The 11,877-nt window shown below is 45.9% G+C and overlaps 1 protein-coding gene across 1 annotated transcript; it reads right to left on the bottom strand.

Annotated features, from left to right (window-relative positions):
- Nucleotides 1-50: 50 nt before the first annotated feature.
- LOC144150101 (JNK1/MAPK8-associated membrane protein) lies at nt 51-11,438 on the bottom strand. The gene is made up of 7 exons (XM_077681914.1): nt 11,143-11,438; nt 10,914-10,990; nt 9,642-9,799; nt 8,503-8,715; nt 6,788-6,957; nt 3,655-3,731; nt 51-1,449 (listed from the first exon to the last, which is right to left on the bottom strand). The coding sequence occupies exons 1-7, from the start codon at nt 11,162-11,164 to the stop codon at nt 1,234-1,236; spliced, it is 933 nt and encodes a 310-aa protein (XP_077538040.1). The 5' UTR covers nt 11,165-11,438; the 3' UTR covers nt 51-1,233.
- Nucleotides 11,439-11,877: the final 439 nt, after the last annotated feature.

Below are 11,877 nucleotides of genomic sequence, written 5' to 3'. Positions count from 1 at the left end.
CGTTATCGGCGAGTAACCATTCTAAAACAGAAGAAAACCAGAGGCCACTCTTAGTTGAGACACACGGGGGGTACGATTTCTTTATTTTACACGTCCATACATACAGTCCGCACCGCGAGAACCAAACACACAAAATATATTTACATCAACCTCACTCCATGCCTATCGAGATCCTATGTTTATTACAGTTCGTAATAAAAGCACCTATCAATATAAACTCCCTCTAAAAAAAACCCAGAGCTTTGTTACTAAAACTTAAAGAAAAACATTTTGCTATACAGAGTATATACACGGATACTTAAAAGAAAAGAATGCTCACAGAATTTTTTACCACATTATTTTCTTACAAAAGCAGAGAGAGAACCTGCAAAACCTGTGACAGACTTTGCAACTAAGGAGGATTCCCCCAAAGATCCTGATAAACCTTATACAGTCGCGCCGAAATGGGTGTCCACAAAGCCATCAATAAACACAATTTTCTCACAATATATCAATGCCTCTTTTTTCTTATGCCGAACAGTTTGAAAATCGTGCCGACCTTCCCTCGCGCAACAATTGCGCTAGGCTGGCTTTTTTGTTTTTTCGCATGACACAAGAGTTGGCAAAAAAGGGGAGACATGCATGAAACCAGTGCACTTCTCGAGAAAGAACAAACTGCTTTGACAGGACCTGTCACATGCCAGAACCTTCCCAATGACGTCCCCCACTACTCTTGCAAATATAGAAGAAGACAATTTAAGACATATTCGCGGGTGCGAAACACTGTTCTCATACACCTAAAATAACCTTTACACAACCCTATCTACAAAATTTACCGATTTTATGAACAATTTCTTCTTGAATGATTGCAAACAGTGAAAGTTGCAGTTAGTTTCTATTTAAAAAAAAACTCCCAATTTCAATTCTTGCCAACTTTGCAAAATCGCGATTCAATCATACACGTACTACACTCAAGAGGTACCTTCACATATACCGAACACTCATTTTATATAGCACGTTGGCAGGAATCGCACAAAAAAATCACGAAGAAAAAAAGCAGCCGGGTCTAGGCTGAACGGCTTTGTGTGAGCTGTCCTCGCCATGCATGATATCTGCGCATCTTGTGGTGCTCGCCAGATCCAGAGCAAGCTACATCGCGGCACGGACCGTGCGACCGAGAATGCGCCAGCAGGGGCATTGGGGAAGAGAGAGAATGCCGAGGAGGAATCTCTCCCCTCTCCGCGAGTGCGCACTTCACTCCACGTGTAGCTTGCTGGGGTCTGTGAACTTTGAGGTGAGGATGTAGAAGAGCGAGGGGAAGGGGACGACCGCCAGGAGCGCCCAGTGGAAGGCTGGGTCCCGCAGCTGGGTGATGGCGATGATGCCGTAGGCGTGCAGGAACCAGTGGCCGATGAGGATCGTCAGGTTGCGCGACTCCTTGATCGTCTGGGAGAACAGGGAGCACATGGACTGGGAGGAGGAGGAGGAGGAGGGGGAGGGCAAGAGCAGTCAGACTGGCGCAGCCAAACACCACCGATACTTTTTCCACAAGGGCAGCGAAGCAGAAATGCAACATCCGCTAAAACATTGCTATCTAAAGCTTAAAGCTAAAGGGACGGCGATGGGACCAATCTGTCACAATAAAAATACCGGGAAAACACAGGAACTTACCAGTGGGTATCTATTCCACAACCGACTCGGATACAAAGATTACACCACATAGGAAATCAGCAAAATGCTGATTTACAGTGAGCTCCACATCGCCAGAAAAGTCGGTTCAAACTTTTGATAATGTGAACAAAAAAATCTAAGCCAGCTTGCACGACGGCGCAAGCCTGATATCACAGCAGAGCTATGTTTCCCTCAATATGCTAAACTCGACAAGCGCCATTTTGTCACTCATAACCATCTATTCTGTGTGACCTCGTTCAGACGCGGTTTAGAAGCAGGCTTGGGAGGGTACCCGAAGCCATTTGTCGTACAGAACTGGAGCAAATTGCCTTTCACTAGCAAGCCCCCCACATCTTGCACACTTTCATCACTTCATGATTCTCAACGAACGCGAAGCTTCGCGTGAAACTTGCAAGGCCACCTCCTTCAGCTCAGCCTTCCGCAAGGAGCGATGTAAACAGGTTCACGTCGAACCAAAGCCTGTCACAGACGCGGTAGCTATGCCCGGATTTGACGGCTAGGAATTCTCCCTGAAAGCGGCCGTTCGCGCCGCCAAGTGACCAATGGCCCTGACGCTGAAAGTTCTCCATGACTCGGTAGGTGGGGTCGGTTTGTCAGCGACGTTGCTAGCTCAAACACACACTTGCACACACCCGTTCAGGGTCCTCAGCCTGTTGTCGCTGATTACATTCTCGTCTCGCAACGTGACATGCTTCCTGATACGCCGCCTCTTCCTGGGGTGTCCGGATCTTCTTTGGTCGCCCCATGTGCGTGGCACAGCGTTAGAGAAAGTTCTGCCGCTGCCAATTTTCACAAGAGGCATTTCTTCGTTGAAGGAGCTTTTTCAAAAACGAAACTGCACGTAGAAAAGCCGCAAGGAAGAAGAAGCCCAGACAGCTACCATCAGGCTGAGCCACTCACATTTTAAACAGAGAGATCCACTTGGCGGCGGTAACAACTAGGGCAGTCTTGCCATTATTAGTGTGGCATGTGACATCAGGAGCAGACGACAGGTGGTGTGTGCGTTTCTGGTCATTGACGGCACAACCAACTCTCGCTTGTGATTATACGTTCTTTCTTCATTCAAGTGCTTAAGTTTTTAATTTACAGTTTTGTGTAGCAGGCGCATTAACCCTCCTTACGCCCAATTCCTGGCCAATCCCCCACATGGGTGCATGCCATGTTACCAAGAACATCAAGAGACGAAAGGTCATGTGAGCTCGGGATTTCCTTGGTATTTTTTCTACTTATGAATGGCGCAACCAAGAGCTTAAACAGATCTGCTGTTAAAATATGTGATTTACAGCAATTCGAATGAACGTGCCTCTTATCTCGGTCTACCTTTGTGGATGCGCATGTGCGTGTATAGCAGCACATGCACGTATTTACAACCTGCTTCCAATCTTTGGGACTGCTACGCACTGTGTGCTAAAAGGTGACCAGTGCACCGCAAAGGTCACTTTGCATGCGACTTGCGCTTGAAAGACAAAGAAAATGATTGCAGAAGCTGTGCACAGAGAGAGAGAGAGAGAGAGAGAGAGATCTTTAATGAAGTCTGGCGATGTTAGCTGGGCTAAAATGCCTAACTTGCTACGCCAGTTGATGACGTGATGAAGATGATGGCGATGATGTTCACGAAGTTGATGCGTACATATACGGCGAGTTATTCACAGCGACTGATCTAGACCTGTGTGTTGCAGGTACTCTATCAGAGCTTTGGTAGCCCGTAAAGCACATTTGGGACAAGCCCATGGTCCTAAAACGTCCTAGCTCTCCAGTGAGTGATGCCATCTTTGGATGGGCGTGGCCACTAGGGTGTGTAGACTACACCCAGCCTAAAACAAGCATGACGCTCTCTTTATTTCCCAAGCTCTTGATGAAAGCTCTCTCAAAAAGTTGGCACGCACACTGCACTTACAAGGTTAGCCCACACAAGTTTATGTACGCACACACTCAACCAGGAGCCCAATATTGTTCAGTTGTAGGGAGTGAGGGTGGGCTTACCTGATCCAGCCGGAAGGCAAAGTGGGAGGCCATGGACACGATGGACAGAATGATGACGATGTAAGGAAAGGAGTAATCTGGAATGCAAGCAGCAGCCGGTGGTAAATAGCATTGCAAATACTCAAACGAATCTTTAATAATGCGGCACAAGGTGCAGGCCGTACAGAACCGAAATGCAGAAATGAACACATCAAGCAAACCGTGTCCAGTCCTGTGCAGAATTTTTTTATTGAGGCGCGTTCACGCCAATTCCTTAAGGGGGATTCACCTAATCACATTCATATGGGACTTTTTAACTTATGACCTGTGCACTTAAACAGCACCGTGTGCCAATGCTATAAGTTTTACAAATCCATTTATAAGTTCTTAACGGCCTAGTCTGTTTCTTTTAGGAATAAAGCCCATCTTTACTGAAATAAAAAATAAACAAGAAATGCGTTTGAGTTTCTCTAGTTTTCAGTAGATGGTGCTAGCGGTCTTCCATTGCGAGTTTTATTTTTTATTTCAGTACAGAAGTGGCATATGTTTAAAATAAATGCTGTATTTTCGCGTGTATAACAAGGAGCAAAAAATGCGAAAATTTCAGTGGCAAAGTAGGGGTCGGGATAATACGCGGGGTTTTTCTTTTGGTGCAGCTTCACGGCACTGCGCGTTGGGCCGTGAAGATGAATGACCTTGTATACAACGAGGACTGCGGCTCAAGTGATAGCTCTAGCGAGGGCAATGACGCTGAGTGACTTGTGAATTTTGCCTTGCAGTCAGTGTATTCCGCTTGCTAAATATGCGCTTTTTCTGTCTACAGGTAGTATGCGATGTGTTGCTTGAGCAGTAGCTTTGGTGCAGTCTTTCCTGCGTCGAATGTGTGGGCAATACGCGGGGATTTTTTTTTTCCCTTTTCTGGCGGGCTGAAAGTCGGGGTGCGGATTATATGCAGCAGCGGGTTATACGCGTGAAAATACAGTAAGCAAACTAGGCTGTTATGCGCATATGTATGTACTTTCATAACTTTTCGCATTCGTGCACGATAAGCCAGCGGGCCATGAAGTAATAAGTGCCATAGGAATGTTAACAGGTGAGTCCTTCTTAATTGAGCAGCAAAGAAATCTAGTGCTGAATAAAAATGTGAGCACTGACTCAGAGCTTCACATTCGATAAGGCAGCCCAACGTAGGGTGCCTGTCTAAAGCAGATATGCAGAGCAGGGAACTTCCTGCAACACAGCTTCTTACCGCAGCTTTCACACCACTCAAGTATGTAAGCTATAAGACAGCTACAAACATTGCTTAGATAATGTAAGCCAGTTGCAAGCTCCAAGCAAAACTGGTTAGAAAAGTGGGCAGAAAAGTGCGAACAAAGCAAAGTAAAGACCGAATATTGATGGCAGTTTAAAACTCTGAATTACACGTTGAAATTAGTTTCATAAATGGTAACCGACACAAGAACATGATGCTTTAACGATAATTCAAAACAACAAAATTATTTTGCAATGACCTGAGGACAGTGTACCCTTACTTCTCACTAGCTCACTGAAGCCAATGAGCTGATATAATACCAGTGCAGTTCTTGGCCTAGTTGTGGTGACCGATATGCACTGTACCACTCGGCCAATGAATCCCCTGGTTCGTCCTGGTCCTTTAGAGCCTGTCGTCCCTTTGCAAACGAGTCAAACCTGTCTCTGGGATGCCACGAACTCTTAGAGGATTTTGGGTGATGCTGTAGCCTACCGCTGCCAGCCAGCCAGCCAGCGTTTCAGCAATGTAGCAACACACCTTCATGCCTGTACTGGCATGCCAGGATGTAGTTAATTAACCCCTCTCATCCCACAGATGGTGCAGATGAACAAGGTTTTTTAAAACGCCCACACAAGCATTTCCCATTTGGGCGGGGGCTGTCTTGCACACAGTTTGAGCTTCAATGCACCCACCCGGTACATACAATTCGCACTGGTTGCTCCATTGGCTGTGTAGTGCCACACAGAAGCTTTGATAGATGCCCTGTTTCTTTAAGGATACACAAGAACAAAATTCTTGGCAAATGCCATTAACGTGCATTGTGACAGGTACGGCAAAAGTTGTGTGCCGCTTTTTGTGCCACTGGAGCTGGATGCAGCATTCCTTTTTGCACTGTGATCACTGACATTTCTAATGACCAAACTTTGCACAGTACAGATTATTTCTAACTTAATAAATCTGTTTTACATTACACATACTAAATGAAAGTTACAGTTGTTTTCAGCAACGACATACTGCTGGTGGTATTTTTTTCTCGTTTCTTCTGATACGCCTCGCTGGTTTGCATTTACCCAGCTTAATAATGAAACTGCGCATGGTTACAGTAGCCTGCTTCTAGCAGCCAAACGAGATGCACTTTTTCTCTTTCATTTTTACAATACGAGCATCGCAATTAGAGCTGCAGGGTACAACACTGTTCTACAGATGATGTTTTTGGCACAGTTGCACAAAATGCGAAATCCCACGAAACGTCTTGCGAACAACTTCTCGCAGTGAAATTATTATTACAAAAAAATTCAAAGCTTAACCCACTCAAGATGCATTTCGGCTATGGCTGCAGCGCACTAGGCGGTTACAAAAATTGATCTAAACGAACAGGGCATCTTTTGTGATCACAAACATTCAATGCATGGTGGTTCTACACTGAACGCCAACTATCTGTGCACTCCGCATGCTTGGCAATCGAACCCGCAACTTCCTGCTGATCAGCAATGAATAAAAGCCATTCAAGCCCTGGTGCAAGTGTGGTGTGGGAATTAATTTCACCCAAAGTGACTGCCAAACTTTGAAAGTACAGTAAAACCTCGTTACAAGAGACACTGTTACAAGAGGCACTTGGTTATAAGAGACATTTGAATGAAAGCGGTTTGGTTGGTTCTCCTATGTTCGCCATGTTGGCAACATTGCATACAAGAGACCTTGGTTACAAGAGACACGTTTCTTGGTTCCCTTGAGTGTCTCTTGTAACGAGGTTTTACTGTACGTAGAAATACGTATGAACAGCATTGTGTGCAGGCTTCCTTTCTTCTTCCGCAACGTTTTGTCAAGTATACGACCAACCCAGGGTTTTCAAAGAGACGCAGCCCAACAACCCCCTTCCCTGCCCCCAGGCCAGCCACTCACAGAGAAGTCCGCCCATGGTGGCATGTACCAGGGCCAGGGCAGGGATGGCGTACATGGTGAGGAAGACGGACTTCTTGCCCTGCCCTGAGAACACCTTGTACACCAGCAGCGGCCTCAGCAGAAGTAACGAGGACAGGCACAGCCCGTAGAACACAAAGATCATTGAGAACCTGCACAACAGGGGGGGAGAAAGATGACAGCCTTGTGGTGTGCCCAAGAAGCCCTACTGGTGGTCGCATTTAGCTATACATCGACAACTACATGCAGTCGAAACCAACCCAGACAAATGAACAGACTGGCTTCAGAACAATGCGTTGCTTGAGTGGGAGAGCAGCACTTTTCTGGACTTGTAACCACTTCCAGAGAAATCAGCAAACTGGGGGTCTTCGACTGTGTGTGTGGTGCAAATGGCATCACTGCTTCGGACCACAAGCGATGATTTCAACATTACTGGAAGTATGATTGGACCTAGCACATTGGACCTTATTCCTGCAAGCGGGGCTACCATAGTGAGTCAGAACATGATAATAAACCGCAAATAAAAGTTCTGACTGATAAGTGATGATCTGAACGTCAACAAGCATCCACTACCGAGTTTGGTTTTCAACTCCAAGCTGGTTCCTTCGCATCGCTTGCATGCATGCCTTCAATATTGTGCTGGTGATAATCATTGACAAGGTTTTTTTACACCACCTGGGGACTAATTGGGGCCTTTAATAATGTCAAACCACCAGATCTCTTCCAGAGAACCATCCAAAATAGCAAAATTTGAAATAGAGGTTCGGCTTCACCACAAGGCACGGGCACCATGCTGGCTAACATTTTCTTTTTCAAGTCTTCAAAATGTTTACCTACAAAATATGCATTTTAAATTTTTTCTATTACCAGTGGTTTATTATACACAACTTCCTATTTTTTATTTTCTTCTAAAGGCTGGACAAAAATTCAGAATTTGATAATTGTTTTTCACAATCATTATTCATGAAAACATTATCAAAACTGGTTTCATTGGAAAGCACGTGGAATCATCTCCATTTTATGACACGGCAATGTGTGCCTAACCAATATGTAAAGCACAGAAAAAATGTTTTGTTCGACCCCTCAAAATCGGCCAATTTCCCGTGGCAACGAAAGAGTTCACCATCTCTGCTTGATGACAGGTCCAGTACATGTTACGCCCAGTAGTAGAAGCTTTCAATGCTGTTAGTCCCAGTGCTCCATAGCAGACGCAACTCTGAATAACCTTTCACCCCTGATGACATGTAGGCAGTGAGGAAAGCTACCCCTTTTGGGTTCACAAAGGACATCAATTACACCAGCTGACAGTAGGCACAACTATCCTCACTATCTTGACAACACTGACCCTTCACCTGAGATGCAATATGACCACTATTCACTGCAAAAGGGTGTACTGAAGGGCTTGTGGGTTTGTGTTAGCACTTAAAAAGAGCAAGGAAGATGGCACTAAGGAAGGAACAGACAACAGAGGCGCTGTGTCGTCTGTTCCTTTTTTTAGTCCCGTCTTCCGCGCTGTTTTTAACTGCTACTATTGACTGTCACAATCAGCACTGAAACAGACACAACTGAAGCAATCCCCAGCCACCTAAACCAGCCTCCATGGACAAAAGTCATCCAGATTAGCACTGCTGACGTGGTGGTCGCCGTGGTTGCTTACACAGAGAGAGAGAGAGAGCAGGCAGAGAGAGAACGCTCACAGCGGGTAGACGGCCTCCTGGGTGCAGTGCAGGGTGCGGGTGTAGCCGGGCGTGGGGTTGTGCAGGAGGGTGTACCAGTCGGAGAGGCGCTGCACCCGGCAGGTGTGGAGTAGCACCTGGCCCACGGGCGGTGTCGACAGCAGCGTGGCCACCGCCGCCAGCACCGTTTCGAACAGGGCGCACGCGTGCAGCGCCAGCACCTCCGGGGTGAAGCTGCAGTGTTGGCAGTGGTGGGTTACTGGGTTGCTTGCTACACTACGGTAACGACCTACAGGGGCAACGTAAACACTATCATCATTTGACGCCGCTTCCAGGAAAGCAAACACATACGTGGCCAATCTTGTGAATGTTGTAACTGCTATTGCCAGGTTCACATGTTAGCATCTTCCAAAGTGAAATTCTCCTTTCCTTCGGCCAGGGAAACAAAAATTAACAAACCTTCAAAGCCATAATCGTATTGACAGGAAAAGTGACTTGTCTACAAATATAATCAGCCGACTACAGGCAAAGATAGAACCCAATCAAGTTGCACTCAACCAGAACCTTCACAGCGGAAAGAAGGTATAGTTAAGTGAATTGCAAATTTACCTGGGGGCTACACGGTGCAAATCAAATGACGCACACTTTTTTCAATGGTTTTACAAGAAGCTTTTTTTCACACCTCAGATATAAAGCACTTGCTGTGAGCCTCTGAGCTTTGAATTATATAGTACTTCTGCCGTAATAGAACAAGCTTTGAATTATATAGTACTTCTACTGTAATAGAACAATCACAAAAGAGACGAGTAAAAATTCCTTGGCAGGCTGGTGTGACAACCTTGAAAAATTCACAGCGCATACAACACAAACAGAAGAGAGGAGACATCACAAAGTGCTGCGTGGTGTGCCTTCTCCCTCTGTATGAGTTCATATTCGGTACAAACTTTACAAAGGAGAATCGGTACAAACTTTACAAAGGAGAATCAATTTAACCCCATATTTTCACAATCAGCAGTCAAACTCTGATGCAGGGTGCAAAGCAGGAATGCTGAATGTTTTTATGCTCAGCCATGAATGAAAAAAAAAAAAAAAATCAATTCCCATTAGTGCTACAAATTCGGTGCCACTCGAAGTGTCAAAAAAACGGGTTGGTGGCCGACCTTCTTCGACGCATGGTCTTGTCGATGATGTACCACTCGACCACCAGCAGCAGCAGCGCCATGAAGCCCAGGTAGAGCCAGTCGTAGAACTGGGGCAGGTCGGCGCACGGGACGCACATCTTGCTTTCCTGCGACACCCGGAAGCCTCGGGGGCAAGCCTGCAGAAAGGAAAGGCAGAGGCGCCACCTGGTGTGATCAAGGAGAGTCATTTCGGTTGGCTTTTGATGCAATGGCATCACTAGGCTCGTTCGGCAACTTCAAGGAGCACTGGGCGTTCACAGCAGCCATGCTCCTCAACCGTGCTTTTCAAACACCCGCAGAGACAATGTCCTCACCGCCAACCGGGAATTGAGACAGCGGAAGCAAAGCCCCATTTGCAGCCGAATCAGGCACAGGGACAACCGCAGTGCAGACAGAGAGGAGAAGGTAGCGGTTCGCTGACAACGCTAGTATGGCGGAGAGGAAAAATGGGATACACGGTTTCGGAATACTCTGGGCCTGCACAGGGGCGTTAGTTGTCCCCCCATCAGTGCTAATGCTGAAGAGCCGTTGTTTTTGTGTGCTACAGCATATAAAACCATTGCTGCTAGTCTCGCTCTCTCAGCTGCAGCCTTCACGTGCTTGGACAGCATGGATGGCGAATGCAGTCGCTGTTTCGAAGCGCTCCCTCAATGGCAAAGTAAGACTATTACATCACCTTTTAGGCCCTTTTTCTCCTTTTTTTTATTTAAGGATTGAGTCACAGCATCTAAATAAAGAACAATAATAATAATAAATTAAGGGTGTCAAACAGTTCAACGGAATTGAACAGAAGAAGCTATGTGTGGTTAATCTTGTCAACGCATTCTTGGTGCTGCATGCTCCTGCAATACTAGTGAATGCGTTGTCATACACCTGATGCATCTTGGCTAAAAAATTCGCTGGTTGTCCATGCCAAGTTACATTAGAAACAGTTAGGTCTTGAGTTTTCGTGTCACTATGGAACTAATTTCGCCATTTCTCACTGGCTTAATCTATCCGAAAATACGACAAGGTTTACGACCACCGTTTTCACCTTCCGCTCAAAACTCTTCTGTTTAGCGATTCGCGCACCGCCCACCCACAATCTCAACGTGTGCCAGTTAGTGGACTACGACAGATCATGTCAGTAAAATGTACGACCGAAAAGCCGCGCGCGTAACCAAACTCACGCATGTTCTTAAGACGCACACAATACGTGCAACGAGTTGAACGATCAAAACCATGCATGCGCAGAGCACGACGGACTCTCACCCCACAGTCGCTGTAGGAGCCATTGTCGAATCTGATGCGACCGCAGTACAGGCCAGGGCAGTGCGTTCGGCTTCGTTCTGCACACAGGGTGAGCAAAAGAGAAAAAAGATAACCAAATGAACCGCGACTTTGATCATTCGAGGGCTGGCGCCCAGATCCGAAGCAAGTTTCGTTGCGACAGATGCAACATTCGTTTAGCGTTCACTGAGCAGATGCAAAGAATAATTACCGTGGTGATACATTTTCTGCATGACGTAACCGGATTCTTAGAAGAAGGAAACGGCACAAGGTGTTCAATTTAACCGTTGACCTGCCCGAGCGAACGTACTACAACTGCGAGCAGACGATGAATTCTGTTCTTGCATCCTAGCCAAACGTTGACCACACTTCAAACTCTGCCACACTGAAGAGCAGAGCGAATACTTTGCTATGAGCAAAATCCATATACTTCAGAGTATTTTGCAAAATTATCACGCACGAATTAAGATCCAAGTTAATTTTAATCCACACAGCACCGCGATTACACAGGCGATTACGCAGCTTCGCTTTTAGCGTTGCATTGGACCATGCTGATGATGAATAGTTCTGTAATTTTGCACTACTGTGGAATAATATTTGTAAGTTTTATTAAAAATAAACAAACGATGCAATAATAAAACATACTCGCAAAATAAAAATTAAACGTTATAGTAAAAAAATCTCTACATACAAAGCCAGGGTAAATGATGATGGTAGAGCTTTCTTAAGCGGCTGTTTCAAACGTGATCATCACCAGCGTCCGATCACATAACAAGCAAGGCATAAAGCAAAGCCTCGTACACTCGGTTTTCCGAGCATATTTGCGATATTACGTGAATCGAAGTTGGCCACAAAGCTTTACATCAGCTAACGTTTTTGGTTGCCCCGAATTACGGCATTTTCGCTACGATCCTCGGAGTGCGACTTCGCTCAGTCTCGACTGTGC

The sequence above is a fragment of the Haemaphysalis longicornis genome, unplaced genomic scaffold (genome assembly GCF_048455015.1).
Source record: "Haemaphysalis longicornis isolate Haplotype H1 unplaced genomic scaffold, Haemaphysalis longicornis Haplotype H1 scaffold_8, whole genome shotgun sequence".
NCBI lineage: Eukaryota > Metazoa > Arthropoda > Arachnida > Ixodida > Ixodidae > Haemaphysalis > Haemaphysalis longicornis.
The sequence above is the reverse complement of the archived record's forward strand: the minus strand, read 5'-3'. Positions and strand labels throughout refer to the sequence as shown.